Source organism: Dendroctonus ponderosae, unplaced genomic scaffold (genome assembly GCF_020466585.1).
Source record: "Dendroctonus ponderosae isolate FM_Combo_2020 unplaced genomic scaffold, Dpon_F_20191213v2 Dpon_F_20191213_1, whole genome shotgun sequence".
In the NCBI taxonomy this organism is placed as follows: domain Eukaryota; kingdom Metazoa; phylum Arthropoda; class Insecta; order Coleoptera; family Curculionidae; genus Dendroctonus; species Dendroctonus ponderosae.
The window spans coordinates 60121219-60140487 of record NW_026017110.1 but is presented as its reverse complement, the minus strand read 5'-3'; the positions used below and the strand labels follow the sequence as shown (position 1 = coordinate 60140487).

Here is a 19269-nt window from a genome sequence, read left to right as displayed (position 1 = left end):
CAACATCAAAACTTACTAGAATATGGTTTGGATTTATGTCTATGTCTGATAATTTTTGTAAAGAATGTTCAGAATTTTTAATATAGGAAGTTGTGTTATTTATTAGGGGATTTAAAATGTTTAAAATATATTTGGCTAAGGGATGTGTAGGTGAATTTATACTACTAACTATTGGTCGTAAAGGAATATTAACTTTATGAATTTTTGGAACTCCGTAAAAATGTGGTGTTTTACTATTGTGTGGTGTTAATTTTGATCTAACGTAATCTGTGAATTCATGTTTAAATTTTTTTAAAGTGTTATAAATTTGTCTTTCAAAACGTTCTGTTGGATTTTTGTTTAATTTTGAATAACTTTTGTCATTTAAAAGTTCATTAATTTTTTGATCATAGATATTATAATCCATAATGACGGTCGCATTACCTTTATCATTCAGTAGCGTTCTAAAGTGCAGAATTAGAAAAGGAAAACAGAGGGCAGAGGCTTACAAGGGCAAAAAATCTTAGTTTCTCCTCTACTAATCCAGAATCTCGGAAATATTCCAGATATTTCCTTTCTAGCGCGCAATTTGCCACGAATCCCTATTCGGATCGGAGAAGTACCAAATTCGGAAATAATTAGTTTCGGAAATCAGATTCGATAGCGTCTCGTCTTATTATCTGAAGTAAAACGGAGCATAAACAAATATCCCATGATTCGCATTTTCAATGCGATTTGCCAGGGTGATTTAATCAACGGGAACTTTCAGAATCGGCACGGTTGCCGTTTTATATTCAAAAGCGACATTCGCCATCCCATTTATCGGACCGGCCGTTGATTTTGTCAGCAAACACAAAAATGGCTGCATACTACCCTCCCTTATCGTCGACCTATCACCACCCTAAACCCAGACGTTCGATCCCGAGGAATTTTTCTTCTAAGACCGCTATTGCCGAAGGATATAAAAGGACTTTTTGCAAATTAACTCATCCGCTACGTAAACGCTATGTTTCCATCTACTTTACTTTTGATTTTCGTATCCGAGTGATTTTGAACAGTCATTCCTTTAAAAAGACGGCCGGTAATTGACTATAAACACGAAATAATCATTTTATTCAAGATTTGCCAACATGTTCTCTAAAATAATGATCTAAATCTAAAACATTCTTGACCCTTTACTCTATACATTACTAGGTATTACACAATCCACTGCCCCCATGTACGCAATTGTAGCGTCACTGTGCAAAAACACCCTTTTTTGTTCTTAAGACCCCTAAAGGGCTCTGAATACAATCATGAGTGAGGCAGAAATTTGGGAAGGAAAATTACGCCCCTAAAGTAAAAAAGACTGAAAGACATACGTAATACACTTGCTTTAAACTCTGTTTCCCTTCTCTATTCCGAAAGCGTCAGCAAAAACGCTTCTTAACATTTTTATCAGTTCTATCACTCAAAGTATCTGGATCCGCATACTGGCTGCAAGATAAAGGCGAAAGTTTATGGAGGGACAATTTCGTTTGGAACGTTAGGATTACTAGTTTGTGATTTGCCTTGCTTTCTTCACCTAATGGTAAAATGCAATGGCAAGCGGGATTTTGAGTTTCAAGGAAAATCGTATAAAACCCCAGATGAAAGAGATGGTTGTTAGTGTTTATTGCGCAAACCTATCCAATTCTTTAAATATTATTAGAAGAAGTCAAACACTTTGAAAAGAAAAGTTATTAATAAAAGAGAAAAATTCAACAAAAAATCTTCCCCAGTATTAGAACAAATACATTAGGGTGGTAAATATGGATAATTCAACATTGAATAACTTAATAATAACTCCCGAAAAAATATCCATTCTTGAGTTAATTCGATCAAAAGCCTAACAAACGGGATAAATTGAAATAAATGTACTTCTTTGTGAAGGCTAATTTTTAAAGGAAAATTTTAATGAATGAAGATGCTGGGAAATTCTAAATCATCCCAGTATACGATACGATCCGTTCATGTAAGAAGCGCTGGCCATTTTCCAATGTTCGTTGGAAGCTTTAGTCAAAGATTACAAAAGAAAAATGGGCCACTTTTTTAAAACATTGGCCACATATTTTCATATAATCGATGAGTGCTCAGATAAAAGTTGGCTTAAGAGACTGAAAGAAAAATCACGTACCAATATAATTATTACTTGTTCACTATAGATGATCGATGAATTTGCCATCTTAAAAGTGCATTAGTATGAAAACTGTATATTCCAGAAACACAGACATTTAAGTAATTCGGGTTTCTTGATAATTTTCCAAATTTGAGAGTCTTTCATTTTGATTAATAATGCTAGAGTTTTATATTGAACGCTCCCTGAATTGCGTATTTTCATGCAAATTTCAATAATTGCACTTGCAGATAAAGCATGTTTATGCAGGCGATTATTCCCTATTCAATTCTCCATTTATCGTTAGATTGATGACTTGGAAGTGGCAATAGGGTCTTTGAAAAGGCCAATTTCTAACTAGTCTGCAATGGAACCGTTATCCTCCGGCGCCAGTTGTTTTAAAGCGAAAATTAATAAATTGAGTGATTTTCTGTTTGGAAAGAACACTTGCTGACATTGATGCATCACCCCATCACCATCTTCCCACAAAGAGATATAACTGATTGCTTGTACTCCAATTGGTGTTTGATACCATAGCTTGGCCAACTTCGGATTTAATGATGCTTCTATTAGATTAAACGACATTTATGCAAACCGCTCAAATGAACATTAACGCGAGTTTTCAATTAGCGAAGTTGCGACAATTATAAATCGTTTTAAACAATAAAATTAATAACCATAACGGGCCTAACCTCCTAACAGCCGGCGAATAATTCCGAAACATGCCTGACAATATCCACTGTTTTATTCACAATTCATGTTTCCGCTGTAAATGTTCCGGCAATAGGCGTTACAGTTTGAATATCGTTTAAAACCATTAGGTTTTAACTGTTAACTAATTTGTAAATTTATTCCTTAGTTTTGTTTAGTTAATTGAACCCATTGATTTTCCAGCCAGATGCCCCAAATAGATTTTGTCTGATTTATTGGCTATAAAAGAGGTAAATATATTGTTGTGGAGAACTAGGCACAACAGGGGGTGTTGATTTGCGAAAAAGATAGGTACTTGACTGTGGAATGTCACTGGGGTATTTTCGATTAATTGGCAGTTGATTTTCACTCTTTATCTGCCCATTATTATACCCATGTGTTACTCCAAAGTAGCCGAGTAGAAAAAAATATTGTGCTAGGAGGAGACAATTGCTCTTCTGGTTACTCCCTACCTGGTTCAAGGCACTTCTCCCTTTGAACAGCTTCAATCTTCTGGGAAAGTGTTCCTATTAGAAACATGAATATTGCCTTACATATTTGATTCGCGACGTGTTTATCAAGCTAACATATTAATTGCACTTGGGTTAGTTTAAACAAGCAAGCAAGCGGAGTATGACAATACCATCAATCACTTGCTGTTGTTTTAAACCGTATGAGTTAATCATATGTTTTCGCCGATTGGCTCAAAAACCATGCTCTTTTTGATAAAGTGCTCGAAATCAATGTTTCAATCAAATCGATCACTACGAATCGGGATCGATGGGTGTTAATTAGATCTCTGAAATGAAGGTTGCGGGCTTTAATAAGTGCAGAAAGAGAGAGTATTTATCTTTTAATTCACTTTTAAGGTACCAGCGATTCTTAAAGATAACAGAGCTAGAGCCAGATATTTTCATGAATTTTCAGATTTTGAAACTTGGCGCACACTTTAGGGGAAAATGAGCTGAATTTTCTTGCGATATGAAATGGTCAAAAAGCCAAGGAAACTGATGGTTTTGGCCTTTCAAATATCCTTTACAGTTACGAAAGAGTCTTAAGAATAACGAAATTAGAGCCCAATAAATAGAGAACGTTAAAAATTTGACACTCAAAACGCTTTTTAAACCAAAATGAGCTGATTTTTTTATGACTTGTGACTAAATTTTCAAAATACAAGAAAATGAGAATGTTTTGGTCTTTCAGTAGATTACCGAAGATAACGGAGTTAAATTTCAATATATTCAATAGCTGCGTTTCAAAATTGGAACCTCAAAAAAATCTTCAGCGGAAAATGAGTTTATTTAAAATTTCTAAAATGCCTAAGAAACAAAAGGTTTTAGTTTTCTAGATGCACCTTCAATTGGCGATAAGTTCCTGAATATAACGGAGCTGCAGCTGAATATATTCAAGGCGTTTCGAAATTTGAAAACCCCAAATTATGGCTGTTTTGAATTCTGATTAGCACGATGACTTCCATTTCACCCTTTCTCTAATTGCGACAGGAATTCCAGACTAATCTGTTCCGGTTGTTTCATTAAGCAGAATTGCTTAGTCCATTAAAATGCCCTGATAAAGCATCATTAATATCCTTTCTCCACCCCACGATTTAAAACTCTCTTAACCGGACAATGCCTCAATCGTGGCAATGTTATTTAACAAATCTTTAGTGTCGAATAAACCCCAACTCAATTCTGATTTGAAAACAAGACGGTGTCGCTAATATTATGAATAAATTATAAGATCCCTTCGCCAGGTTTTATACTTTAAGGAACAAAGGCCGGAAATTTGTATTCAAAGGTTGATGATGTAGCTTTATTAAGCAGATACGCCATAAGCGGCAAATTTAGAATACTGTAGGGTCTATTAATGGCAATTTTTGCTGTTTCACGTAAATTTGAATTTAAATAATGGACCATCTAACTTGAATGTTGCCGTGTTAGACAACTATTTTGATCCCCTTGGTTATTTTAAACTAGGAAACCATTTAACTTTATAGTTTTAAGATAGTGTAATATATAGATCTAGGAACGGCAAATTGGAACTTTTCACTATGGGAAAAGCAAACGAACCTCTGACAAGGAACTGCACACCTGATTTACATTTAAATGACTAGGCGATTAATAAAATACTCATTGATGTCTGCATCTTGGAAAAATTACAACTCGTCGAAGAACAGAGGCTTGTTCGAAGTCACATTTTCTGCTCAAAGAACTTTACTACCACCAGGCATTTTGAAAAATTATGACCGTGTAATGAAGCAGGGGAATTGTCTAAATTAGATACGCCATAGGATTAGACGCCCTTATTTGCGACAAGGCTAAATGTAAACGGATATAAACTTCTGGGCTTACTTTTTATTTTTCTAATTTATTAAGGTAAACACCGGAAGCTAGCACAACACTGCTGCAGGCGGAAATAAATCAGTTTAGAAACGAAAAAGCCAGCAGCTCTTGTGCCGTAAATTTGACGGTCTTCTCTAAGATTTCAACAATGAGATTTTATTTGGCGACGTTTTATTCCTTTGGGTTAAAAGGAAATAAAAATAACAGCTTAGTCTTATCTCTGTGTGAAAATGTGTAATTTCGGGGCATCCGTCTCTGACAATAAGGGCCTTTAGATGGCGAACACATTGGCTAAGGCCAGTCAGCCAAACCGATTCGCTGGTTATTGTTTTAGAAAAGTTTCATTTTATATACTGTTTTTTTTTCAATTTTTTATATTTTGATAATACCAGGGACGACCATTCATAAATTTTGCGATTTGTTTGGCAGCAACATTGACTTCTATCTTGAATGGAATGGTTAAAAGTAGTAGCAAAGTTGGACCGACATTAGGAATATAGATAAGAAAAATGCAGGTTGTCTCATTCTTTTCTTCTAGGTGCAATGTCGCGTCTAGACCCGACGAGCCTGAGCCGAACCTGAGCCGAGCCGGAGCCGCGGCAAATTCATTTGATGTTTCGTCAGAACACCTACAGAAAATGGATCGTCTGCCTTGACGAAACATCAAATTAATTTTCCTGCTGTTCAGGCTCGGCTTGGGCTGGGCTCGTTAGCTCTGGACGCACTAGAGATGAGCTAAAGCGTGATTTTAAAATCTGTTTTAACTGTGAATGTATTTTTTTTTACTCTAAATCTAACCTGTGAAGGTGGTTTCACTTGTGGTTGCAGTTTTCGTGATACAGGCGTTATAAGGTGATTGGCAATGGTGCGTCACTTGCAGAAACAATTTTAAAACATTTGTAAATCATGTTTTTAAATAAATAACCTTATTTGAAAAATAAAATAGGAACAAAAACTATTGTTTTACACAGAACGAATAGCGTATTAATGCTCTTAATTCTGTGTGAACAAGCTACATTTGATTTCAATTTTTGAACTGAAAAAAACTTGATTTGGGTGAAAATAGGTACAAAAATATTACTTTGCTACATTTCTCGAAAATTTTCAGAATTTATTGATATTGTGGGACGTTGCATTTCATGTGCCGTTTCAAATTCGACGTAGGTATTTGTTTTGTAAGATAATTTTACACAAGTTGCATTTTCCAAAATTATCATCTAATGCAAGAAATAAATTCCACAAAAAATTAATAAATGAACAAAACAGAACCACTAAACGTATCACCAGAAAATTATTTTAAAAATACACAAACAGGTTACCGATACACAATCAGAATACGGCTAATGAATGGTGCATACTGAAATACGATTCCCAAAAATATCAATAAAATCCAGGCTCAAGGGAACCCGTGAATGCAAACTTTCATTAGCGATTTACGGATCAAAATAATTTTATTCGTTCTTTCGCCGGGCCGCATGTGCAACTTATGATTTCTACACGAAACTCGCAATAGTAGCGTTAGCAGTGAAAATATTAGTCGCTTATTAATCATGTTTGGGTCAATCACATTTTAGATCACAGTTTAATTTTTCGTTCATCACAGTTTGTTTGTGATTGCTATACTCGCTGTGAAAAAATCGCAGGTAGTGATTTGTTGCTCAATTCTAAGACGCACCAAACAATTAGCGTCTCAAAATTCTGACTTCATAACACTAAAAACACGAGTAATTGCCGAATTTGCGAGGCCAACGAGTCAATTTCTCCTTAATATAATCTATATATAAAAATTCTCGTGTCACAGTTTTAGTTACCATACTCCTCCGAAACGGCTTGACCAATTTTGATGAAATTTTGTATGTATATTCAGTAGGTCTAAGAATAGGTTGTTATCTATTTTTTAAACCCCTAAGTGATATGGGTGCTGCCATAAACCCCTATCTTTTAATAGCTATATTAGTGATTCAATCAGCTTAAAATAAAATAAATAAAAAATCTCAAGTGGGCAAACCGCCCACTCGAGATGAAAAAAAACCCTAGGAATAATTTATATGGCAATACAACGTTTGCCGGGTCAGCTAGTTTTACTATAAAACATTCAATTCGTTTGTCTCGTTGTTATGTTTTTTTCTTTTACTGTAATTGCCGCCTTAAGCTCTTGTAAAATTTTAAATTTCAATGCCGTTTTATTACAGTGACGTTTGCTTGTTGCTTGGCTATTGTTTTCGTGATATTTTTTTATATACTCAGAGCCATTGTTGCTCCCACGTAAAAATGGAAGCAAATGCATCTGTTAAATCTACATCTACTAACGTTTAATTTTACATTAGCTTTAGTTACAAATATATCCAGCAGTTAAATGTCAACTGAATTTTTAAGCCGTTTGATGCCCCTGTCGATTCGACAAAGTATCACAGTGCTCTATAGTCGATTAATTATTTACTAAACTAAAACCCATACGCTCGCGTGCTTCCAAAATGAAAGGCTGTTTGCCATGAAATATCCACTAAAGCTTCTTTTAAACCGTTTAAAATTCTGAATGTGAGAACAGTCAAGTATATTAAAGTTTTCAAAAACTTCAAAAGAGGTTTAAAGTGGCGCGATAAAGTAACAGTTGAAGTGTGTTAAATTTTTTATGAGGATAAAATTCGAATAACGAGATTGGCTGAATAAAATCGAAATCGTTCTGTTTCAGGGAATCTCATATAAAGTTCTACATTCCTAATGGGACTTAAAGCTGTGCTGATTGCGTTTGAGGAAGTTTTCTCATTAAGACTGTTACAATAGGTGCATATTTAGAATATTGACTTCAAATTCCGAACGGAATCTTGGTATTGATATAGCCAGATATTGTATTATGGAGAGGTGTGATATTTGACTTTAACCTGTTTCCCTCTTTTCCGTTCTCGAGTAACTACTTCTCGTGTAAGCGACATTTTCAAGTTGAATGAATTAATTTCTCCAAATGTAGGTACAACAAAGCCCACTTTAGTTGGGTTTATATTGGCAATTTTGCCAACGATTGTATATTGAACAGTGCCGTTATTTTTATGCGATCCAATTTCACAGTTGCAATAATAATAGTCCAACTTTAATAAACAAACACTTTTCTGATTGCAGGACGGCACGTTCGAAACATTGAACCCAATGGGATATCGGTTCTCAACGGGGCCGATTCTAATCAAGGTAAGTCCTAAATGTAGCAGTAGTAATAATAACTATAACCGATACGGGATTGTTCCAGTTCTAACGTGGAACTTAAATTGACCTTTCCTGATTACCTCATTCGAATGCGTTTGATGCGCTAGAATTCCCTCTTATATCATTCACGTTATAAATCGTGATCCTTCCTATAAGACGGATGATTTGAAAAATCCTTCAAAGACAGTTTTCCAAAGAAAAGTAAACAACAAACGCAACTTAATATAAAAGTTTTATACCAGCTCTTAACTCTAAATGCTAGGAAATTCGATCCACATCATAATTTCGTACTCGCTCCACAAGTTTCCGCAATCTTTAATGCTCTCGATTCACCTAGCTTATAACTTTCTCCTTTGCACGGCGCTGAGACAAAACTTGAGGCTGGGAAAACTTTATTTTGACGTAGAATAAGTTTATTAGTTTAGCCAGCTAATCAAAACAGAACTTAATTTGGGGAAATATCATTTAACTTTTGAAGATCAACTAGAAGCTAACTTTTCCGTTGATCTTTTCCTTTGCGAGAATACCAATGATAGCTAGCCAAATTGCTTAATTTTCAACTATTTACTGTTTCAACTATTACCTGGAAGTTTACTAATTTAACTAGTCATGGAATCAAAATAATTCCCTAGTCATTTTTGGGGAATATTCAACTATTGAAAAATTCACAAACCTTCTGAATATCTAAACAAGCTTTGAACCAGTACCAGTTCAGCTAGTGGTTTGAATTAATCTTTACTAAGCAGCGACTACTCGGCTTCAGTAAAGATCCAAATTAGTACACTGCCGGTATTGAAATGAATAAAATAACGTTCACTTCTAAGTAAAGGTAACTACCGTAGGGAATCAAATTATCCCAATAAAGACAGAAATGTGAATTATGAAACAGCGCATCTGGAGCACTGAATCACTAAAATCCACAGCCGGATTCAAACGACCACCGGCTTGAGGCAAAATCCAAACATCTGAGCTTTATGTTAAACAACGCCAATAAAGAAAACAATTAATGAGGAAAATTGTCCGATTCAGTAATTTACCAACAACTTTTAACTAGGTGTCAGAAAGTAAGAAACTTTGCCGGGTTATGGCACCTTCTTGCCTCCCACATAAAATTTCATGTTCCTTGAAAGCCATTTTTAAAACAACAAAGGAGGACCATAAAAGCCAAATCCCCCTAATAGCTTTGCAAAATGTGTAGGGGAGGGCAATATTATTCGAACCGGAGTTTTAGGATAGTGTTTATACATAGTAAAGCGGTCCATAAGGACACTTCCAAACAGAAGTTTGAGGCGAATTCTAATTGAGCAAACATTTTACACGTAATCCAATTTCGAATCAAAATCAAACACGGAATTCGATCAATTGGAGATTTCCAAACCTAATTAATTCTAATTATCCAAAGTACACATAAAGATAATAAGCCCAATTCGTTGTAGGATCTTCAGGACTTACATGGCTGTAACAAGTTTCCATTCAATTTGAATGTAGCAAAATATTGAACGAAAAATGCAACTGAAATCCTGGTTTATCCTAATGCTTGTGCACAGTATGCAAACAAATTGTAAACAATGTATCGGAAAGTTTGCCTAACAGAAATATTTGCTTTCGGTTGTCTGCAATTTAAAATAGGAATTGTCATTTGTATTTGAACCAAACAGGGGAGCTTTCATGTTATCTCATAGCTCCTTAAATTCGAATAAAATGATGATATTTATAATTTCGCTTGGCCCATTCATGTTAGTCAATGCTTTCATGTAACAATGCCAGTAAAATCACACAATTATTAAACAACGTAATTTTACCTTCATTGCAATGATGGATTCTGCTTTTATTTTTATTGAATCTTGGAAAATAAATGACCGATTGATGATACATGATTATTGCTAACAACTGCTTGTATGTTCGATCAGCATACTGACTGATAATCAATTGCACCTGGTGTGTAGAAATATCCATCGAAGTTATTAACTGAATTTTATGTTTAGTTTTATAAAGCATTAGCTAAAATTAGAATATTTTCGGTTTTCCACTAACACTGTTGATACATGTATATCCCTCTGTAACATAATTTTCTCTGGTGCATTAAATAGATAAATTTCGTGCCCTCTACACGCCAAATTGTTATTCTTCGCCTCCAGAATATTATGAATATTAACAGGGGTTGCAATTATTACTAGTTTTTAGCAGAAGCTTAAGGACTTCACGTACTTTTGCGACCTATTTTCCTTTGATTAAGGAATAATTACCATACACACCACACCGTAGCAGAGCCACTCTATTGATTTTATTTAAAGTGAGAAACAAGACGAGTTTTTTGACGTTTTTACATAATTCGCTTGTAACAAACAAGAACGCCAATTTAGAAAATTATCTGTACTTATTAAGGTAAGTGCAGGAGTAAAAACGTACAACAGTTACTGAAATTGTGAACAATCAAATCAATCAGGAGATTAGTAACAACAAATAAATCCCAAGTTAAGTGAATTACACGCTGATGAAAAAATTCTTCTCTGACTGACATACTTTAAATGGACAGCCAGATATATGTCTCTCCCCTAAATCTACCCTTTTTATATCGCCCACGATCCTAAAATTTCTGCAAGCTTTTAGGCCAGAGACTATCTTTCTTTAGACTAAAATATAAGCCTGTCCAGAACGTTTCCCCAATTTGCGACTTACCTATTTATTTCGTGGTTTGCAACGAGAAAATGTCTACGGGGCTTGAACTCAGCCATATTTGTTTACTTAATTAAACGCACGCTGGAAACACAAGTCAGGTGAATAATAAATTAAATGGAAATTGCCAAGGAAAAGTACTCCTTTCTCTGAGTGAAATTAATTCATTTTTCCTTCTACAATTCTAAATTGATATTAGTTGCTTGTTTACGTTAATTGGTGGTCTTTAAATTCAGCTTCACCCACTAACCAGATATGGACTAAGTCAATTTATATTACATTTTCGTATAATATAATCACCTTTGCTTTGCCCCACATTGCCCTATAAATAGCTATATGCAGGTATCTTGCTATCGTGGGTAATTCCTCATTTCAGCGTTATTTGGGGCTCACGAAATAAGAAAAGGGAACGAGAGCGATATATTAAAAATGCGGTAAGGCATGTCAGCGATAAAGCTGCTGTGACAAAGCTTGATATGTGGACTATTTGATGTCATAACATTGGAATAAACCCAAACTAGGCGAAATAGCTTTCATAAATGGCTCTAAGCCAAGCGACAAGCAATATGTGAACAGCTCAGAGTAATTTAGTTATTACTCCATCTGTGTTATTTTAAGAGTCTTTTTAGAGAAACAGTTAATTGCATTTTTTTCAGTAAATCTTTATTGATGAGTGCAAAGGCATATGCTCTCTTTTTTATACGTGCGGTTTAGTGACGAGCGATCTTGGTCTCGACCAAGACCAGGGTCGATATTGAACAGCGAAGTAATTCGATATTGAACCGCATTAAATCTGTCCTCGTAGCCCTTAACGATGATAAGAAAATTGAACCGTTTTAAACGCTTAACAGACCAACGAGTCACTTTAAGTGAGAAAAGATAAAATTAGGAACCAAAGCTAAGAACAAGTCGGACATAAGTAAAACAGAGCTTGACATATTTACAGTTCATAAATTGGCGGGTGGTTAGTCGAATATTTGATCTAATATTTATCAACTTTTACCTTGGTATTATAGTATAAGTTGGAAAAAAATAGGTACATGTTTTCATGCACACTATGAAAGAGTAGAACTTCAGAAAGTAAATAAGTAGCGCTGATCAGTTTAAAGTTTAAAGACAACCTTAATCATTATTTTTCCCTTATTATATGTCCTTTGCGATAGTTCCGAAATAAGTTGATGTATAAACAGTAAATTAGCAAATGTTAAGTTACCGGTTATAATTTAAAAGCCCAATCAGAACGAAATAATTTCTACACCTTAAATAAAGTTTGATATAATTTTATTGTATATACTTTACTGACTGTTTCAATTCCAAATCAAAATTAATTCCTGGGTTTCAGTCATTCCTTGTCTTTATTTATCAATTAAAATACGTTTCGGTGTATTTTTCCACTATCATCAGTTTTTTTTCAAGACTTTCAAATATTTTATTTGATTCTGTCCGTTCCCAAAATTAAATTCCCTTCTTCTCACCTGTATAAATTTTGGTATGACGGCAAGGTTCTTGCATCTGGTCAAAACGTGTTTCCGGTTCTTTTCTCTTGTCAGTCTTGCCTCCAGTTTTCCATATCTCTTCCTTAAAACAACAAAACTGATGATGGTGGAAGAATACACCGAAACGTATTTTAATTGATAAATAAAGACAATAAATGACTGAAACCCAGGAAGAGAATGTAAATCATACTGAATGAAAAAATATTTGAATTGGATAGGGATTGTCTACTCTGTCTGTTAACAAATTATTTTGAGTTACAAAAGAGTAAACATTTTTAAAACATCAGTTTTTACGGAAATAAAACTGCCAACAGCCTCAGATTATGTTATTGTTGTGTATTGGTTATTATTAACTTTCATTATTATTGAATTAAATTGATTTAATTTTGCGCCTTATTTAAAAGAAATACCAAGACCAAGACTGTCTTTTGGTTAGCAAGACTCCAACACCGAAACTCCTCATTATTTATGTAATTCACTTTTATACGTAGTGGTGCGTTCCTTTCTATTCGTCGAATATGGAAACTCATTTTCCACACATGTGAGTAATGCTATTGCCTGAAAGCCAGGTCATTAATCACAGGATTTTGTGGTGAATTTTTCTAATTTCTTAACTTCATTTGATTGCTCTACATGATATAGTGTGCACTGTTGATTTCCTCAAATGTATACAGCTGATTTTATTGGAAAAAATGATGAATGAAAGCTACCGAACAATCACTATACGGATGTTAATGGATTTACTCATAAGCAGTTTGGGAATTCAATGCAATACGAATAAAGTGGGGTTGATGAAAACTTTGGTATTAAAATCAATTTGCTGACAATAAAGACGTCGATTTGTAGCGCTGCTTTTTATTAGCCAAAAGTCCCTAAAGGAGACTGGCGATATTTTTATGACTTCAAGATCGACGAGTCTGTTTTACCATATCTGCAATTACCATATTGGTTTTTTTGTTCTGCCTAAGTTCATATCCATTTTTCGTAAGTATCCCTTCGACATAAAATTGTGATTTAGACCATATTACCTAACAAAGGTCTGTATAACGTCCGTACAGAGGTCTTTCTATAAAACGGATAATAAAAAGGGGCCAATCAGATTAAGGAAAATGTACCGGACTGTGAACTGAAAACGGTATAACCTACAATACCGGCTGAATACACAATGCTGACCCATACAGAAAGCATTTTTATAGAAAACATTCTGACAACGACTTCGGATATAGGAAATTTTTCTCTCTATTGAACCCGTTTAGTTTTATTTCATAGCTCTTTTCCAGGACATTTTATCTGAATGAGGAGCAATTTTTAACCATTTAAATAAACTTCTTTCATTAATTCCCTATCCGAGGATTACTTCTTTTCAATCATCAGGCAATATTTTCTTCGCGATACTGCATGGAATGTCTGACAGGAAATTTCAGCTCACGCAACTGTCCCAATGGAACAAGTTATTTAGTTGTCGTTTCCTTAAGACCGGTTTATTGAATTAATTCCGGCTGGATCAGTTTATGTAAAATAAGTTTCGAGACTTTTTCCGCTCGCTTTACTATTTGTTAGCCAGAATTGACAAACGGGTTATTTTGCCGAGAACCTGGAAACGTGTAAAGTGAGCGAAACAAATCAATTGCTTCGTTTGGAATGAGTGGCTTAGAAACCGGTTAGGACGATGTTTAAGGTAAATTGGGGACATTTATCGTGCTGTGTAGAACTTTAGAAACAGGAAATTGTACTTTCCAAATCACATTCCGGTTCCTCCAAAATAATCCCAATACAGAGTGCCTCGTAAGCACATTTATCAAAAGGGCACTGAGACATTCTTTGACTCGAATAAAGGCCACATGACCTAACTTTTATTAAGAAAAAAATTCCGGATTCTATGCTATCTATTGTCAAATTTATTGAAAAAAATCTGATTTATAAATGATTGGGAGAAGTCCTTCAGTGAAGAATTCTCGAGAGTCTTAGTACAAAAACAAGTTCTATTCTACTCGAGCTCGGTTTTCCAAAATTTTCAAGCCGACCTTTTGCATTATGCGTTAATAGCCATGTATGAGTTTCCTATACTAATAAAACACCACAGCTGTTGATTGATAAATCTAGCTTGAAGCGGAAAGCTGTCCCCTGTTCCGTGTTTTCGTTTATCCTTTGTTAAGTTTCTTGATCCAAAAACAATTTTGCGGAATCTTTATTCAACTTCGAGGATCTGAAGGACTTAGCGTTTAAACGTGACACATTAAATCCAGGATCTGCTTATTAATTTTTGAGCCGTTTTACTTATTTATCTCGGGCTATAAGAATTTAAGTATATAAATATCCAGCTGAATTATCACTAGATATTCATTCGAAAAGCAATTCTGAAAATGTTTTCTGGATTGTTCGATTTATTGATGCTGAATACCAGATCCTATACCTAAGTGATATGTCTGTTTGGAAATATCGGCACTGTCAAGGTTTACAGGCTAATGGCATGATAAGGGTCATTTCGTAAACTAGAAATACGGAAAATGATCGACTTGTTTAAGCATTCAGGCGAAAATCGGCTCGGATTTTCCGTATTACTTTTATGTATTTGCCAAACAAACAACCTGCCGATTTTAAAAGCGATGGAAAATTTGGTTCTATTACGTGCTGGTCAAATTTATGCCAATTAGTGGAATTGAAAAGTTTCAAGAAACCGGGGAAATGGTTTGGAGACGACTAACAAGATGAAATGTTGGCAATTATGGCAGAGTACAAATAAGTTTCGTTCTCTTGAAGGGCTCTGAAATTCACTAATAACCTTTCCTATGCCATCTGCTTTAGATCTGGATTTGCAACTATTTTAATATTAAATACCGCTGTCTAAATTCATTTGACTCAATGTTAGAGTCAAAATGTTTCAACGCTCTCCAGGGGAGGTTTTCTTATTTCACGCTCTAACCTTTTTGTATGGAAATTATAGGCGGGCTGATGAATATTTCCAATCAGACTACATAAAAATTATTATTATTTCAGATTCACTCCCCAGATTCACTGAGCCAGTCCTAAATGTAACAGTGACCGTAGGCAGAGACGCTTTACTAGCCTGCGTCGTGGATAACCTTAAGGGATTTAAGGTAAGACTTTAAGCTTAGAGGGGTAACAATGATTAATTAGCTCGCTATATTAGTTTCGAGGATTTATTGTTATATAGGGCGTACAATGTGTCGGCCAGGTATCGAACCACTTAAGCAAACTCGAGAGCCAATTAGGCTGGTTAATTTGTACCAAATGGTTTATTGATGCTTGAGTGGTGCGTTATTAGCGTGACAAAAGAAGCAAAAGTGCGGAAAATAAATCAAAACCAGCTCTGCTTAGTAAAGTCATTAAGTGTCGCATCACCAGAATCTTTCAGCGTGCAGCATTATGACAATCCAGAATCTTGCTTTCTCTCAAGATTTTCCTTGCATTGGCTTGGGATTTCATCTTTTCAGCTTTTATAGTGGCTTTAATAAGAACATGAAACTAAATCCTTGGTCATGTCTAGTTACAAATTTAATGATTTTGAATAAGAAGCAGAAAAATCTATTTACTGATGGAGTAGAGTATCAAAATTGCTATACAAGAACGTGTTGTTTTCCGCCAAAGTGGCAAATACTTAATATAAACATCATATGCATACTTTGATTTATTGACTACACTCAATATTATTGAAAAGCGTGGAGGATGACAAAGATTTACGGCTCTGTCTTCGCTAGGTGTATTATTATCCACTCTGTTATGAATTTATAATGAAGATAAACAAATCGAAGTACTCAAAGTTGCATCTACCGAAACAAATATGTCTAGTCCCGGTTGCGTGCATTCAAAAGGGGTTGAAGGCCTAAGATTTTAGGCTTAAAGGGTTACAATGATTAATAGGCCAGGTATATTGACTGTACAGAATTATTGTAATCGGACGAAGGCATCTAGTTAAACATAATTTGCGAATAATTTTGCGGCAGATAATGTCACTGGAATGCGGATTACAGAGAATTATTCCTATCCTGGCTTGTGTTAAGTACGGATTTGTGAATGTTAAATAACATTGGGCAACGAAAATAACTTCCCACGATAGGGAAGGAGCTCTGATGTTCTGATGTTGATTTAAGTTAGGATTTTTCGAGACGCACAAAATATAAGCGGAATAGCTGATAATTGTTTGTTACTCTTTGATGGTGTAGAGCGTGTGTAGGTCGCATCCAATAATCTTACTACCTGAACTGATTGTCGATTATGACTGATTCACACGAATTAAGTCATGTTTAGCTAACCACTACTCATTAGTTCGGACAAAAAAAAACAGAAATTAAAATCGTTTTATTAGTTGCTTAAATTCAATTTGGTGACCCAGAAAAATTTCAAGAAAGGCGAAAAAGCATATAGGAAGAACAATGCTGGAGTCTGTTTCTCCTACGGAAGTGAATGGTGGAGACTGAATGCGGAAATGAAACGAAAAATAAATACCGTGGAAATTGAGTATCTGCGGCGCAGTGAAGGTATATCTAAATTGCAAATAATCCGAAATGAGGACATAACACGAAAAGCAGATGCACAAGAAATATTTCTGGAAAGGATAGGAGAGGATTAAGATGGTTTGGACAAATGATAAGGATGAATGAACAAATATGACCTCTAAAAATGTTTAAAAAATCCCATCAAGACGGAGGAATAGGGAAAGTTCCAGAAGACGCAACAAACAGAGACCAATTGACTTTGTCTCATTTTTTGAACCAATTTTGGAGGTTGTGCGAATACTTTTACACACTTCTCGACCCCTAATAGGGCTTTTTTGAGTTGACAAAATGTCTATGTCATCTGCATATGAGGAACTCCGGCTTCCAGCAGATGCAATTTGGAGAATTCATCAGTTTGTTTGACTACGTGTCAGAAATAGAATTGAGTTTTAGTAAAATTTTGCGGTTCCTTCAGTTTTTCCCTACTTTACAGACCATGGTGATTTCTGCCAAGATCGTTATGGCATTAAATATGTAGGTTGACGGTTGATGGTATTTAGGAGGAAGTTTTTGTAAAAATTCTCAGGTCCGGGTTTTCTTCTCATATTTATTTCAGGATGAATTGTTTTGATTATTTATTTTAATTTAATTGTCATGAGGAATGCAAGTACCTTTCAATGTCTTTCACCTTTTGTTCAGAATTTCCGGAAGAAGGTTTAAGTTTAAATACGTTTTGCCTTGTGCATAATAAAGGGACGACTGTTTATGGAAATATTGAAACAAAAGTTGCAACCCGCACATGGAAATGTATCCTGTTCTTAATTAATTAGTCTTAGGAAATGTTGCCCATTAAGCTTAAATGCCAGACCCTAAAATCGAAAGTCGCCCGAATTGCCATGTCTCTCAGCAAGCTGAATAATTTTCGCTAAATATTAAGTATCTCATTAGCACTTAAGCCCGCATGGCTCTGGCAACTCTTTTTCTCAATTACGTATATACGAAATCATGCCCGGAACAGTATTCCAGAAATCGGAAAACGCTTCACGTACTGAAACTCTGTTGAGACTAGCACGGTGCAAAGTGGGACTAAATAATACATCTAATGGTCAAAATCCCGCAAAAACTAGCAATTATCCAGAGTGGTTGTACCGGACAATGTTGGGTTTAAAAGTATATCCGTTTGTACAAATTTCCTTCATTTATCAGCTGGGTTTGCATTAATCATATAATTTGAAGACTAAAGATTAAGTTAATGATGTTGGGGCAGAGAAAGCGTAGCTACATAAAACTGACTTTAAATGGTCTGGCAAGCGGTTGATGTGTAATTTCAGAAAGTATAAGCTGTGGTAGCGCTGCTCAAAACAAGCGCAGAATAATTAATCTAATGTAAGGAAATGCATACGAGCAAGAATATTAAACCATTACCACAGCCATGCAGTGATTTCCAGACAACCGTAACTGACATGTTATATGGATGTAGGGGATTTTCCTAGCTTGTTTTTCGTTCACTTGGTGGTAAGAATTCCTACCTGGCAGCAATTGAAAAATGATGACAGATCCAATTCCCGGAAAGATTTGGGCGTAAAATAAGCAAGTTCAGTCCATCGTCGAGTCTTCCGGCACATATTCAAGTCACGACCGATTCCTCACTACGTTTTCGGATAGTCTCGCACTTCCATTCTCAACTTTGTTTTGTTTCCACATTTATTGTTTGTGTATGTGTGCCGAGTGTACGCTAATTTTATTATTTTAAACAGGTTCCTGGCAAATCTCATTGGCACGCGATACTACTTGGGGGGAGAAACGAAGACAGGAATGGAGAAAAACGAAATTAAATTTAGTGGTTGACCCACGCCAAATTGCTTTACACAATGACATGGGAAATAAAAAAAAGTTGTAGTAGTTCGGTGTGAAAGATCAAATTAATTCAACTCCCAGTAACAGACTTTGTTTTGTTAAGCTGTCTCAATTAATGGAACTCTCATTTGGGCTGAAATTGCTTAATCCACTTCATTGCTGCTGTAAAAATATTTACAAGCTCTGCTTCACTTTAGTGGGCATCGGGACCTGTTTTGCTATATCAGCTTTCGCGTTTACATTTCCACTTTTGATTAATCAAGTGGCAGTTGTAAGAGGCAAGTAAACTATTGACGGTTATTTGGCGTTAGCATTCCGCAAATAAATTAGACGCTCAACAGTTGACATCAATAACACTAGAGAGAGGGAGTTGGTTATCTTAATTAGCAATTGTTAAATGAGGAAACGGAATTGCTGACGCTATTGGTCCAAAAACATCA

General features: G+C 35.2%; 1 protein-coding gene across 3 annotated transcripts in view; it reads left to right on the top strand.

Annotated features, from left to right (window-relative positions):
* LOC109541153 (neurotrimin) overlaps window positions 1-19269 on the top strand; it is an 87627-nt gene that overhangs the window by 29499 nt on the left and 38859 nt on the right. For all 3 annotated transcript variants that reach the window (XM_048670453.1, XM_019909921.2, XM_019909920.2), the window contains exons 2-3: window positions 8263-8328; window positions 15513-15613. In XM_048670453.1, the coding sequence (XP_048526410.1) occupies window positions 8263-8328; window positions 15513-15613 (167 nt within the window). The remainder of the gene's footprint in view (window positions 1-8262; window positions 8329-15512; window positions 15614-19269) is intronic.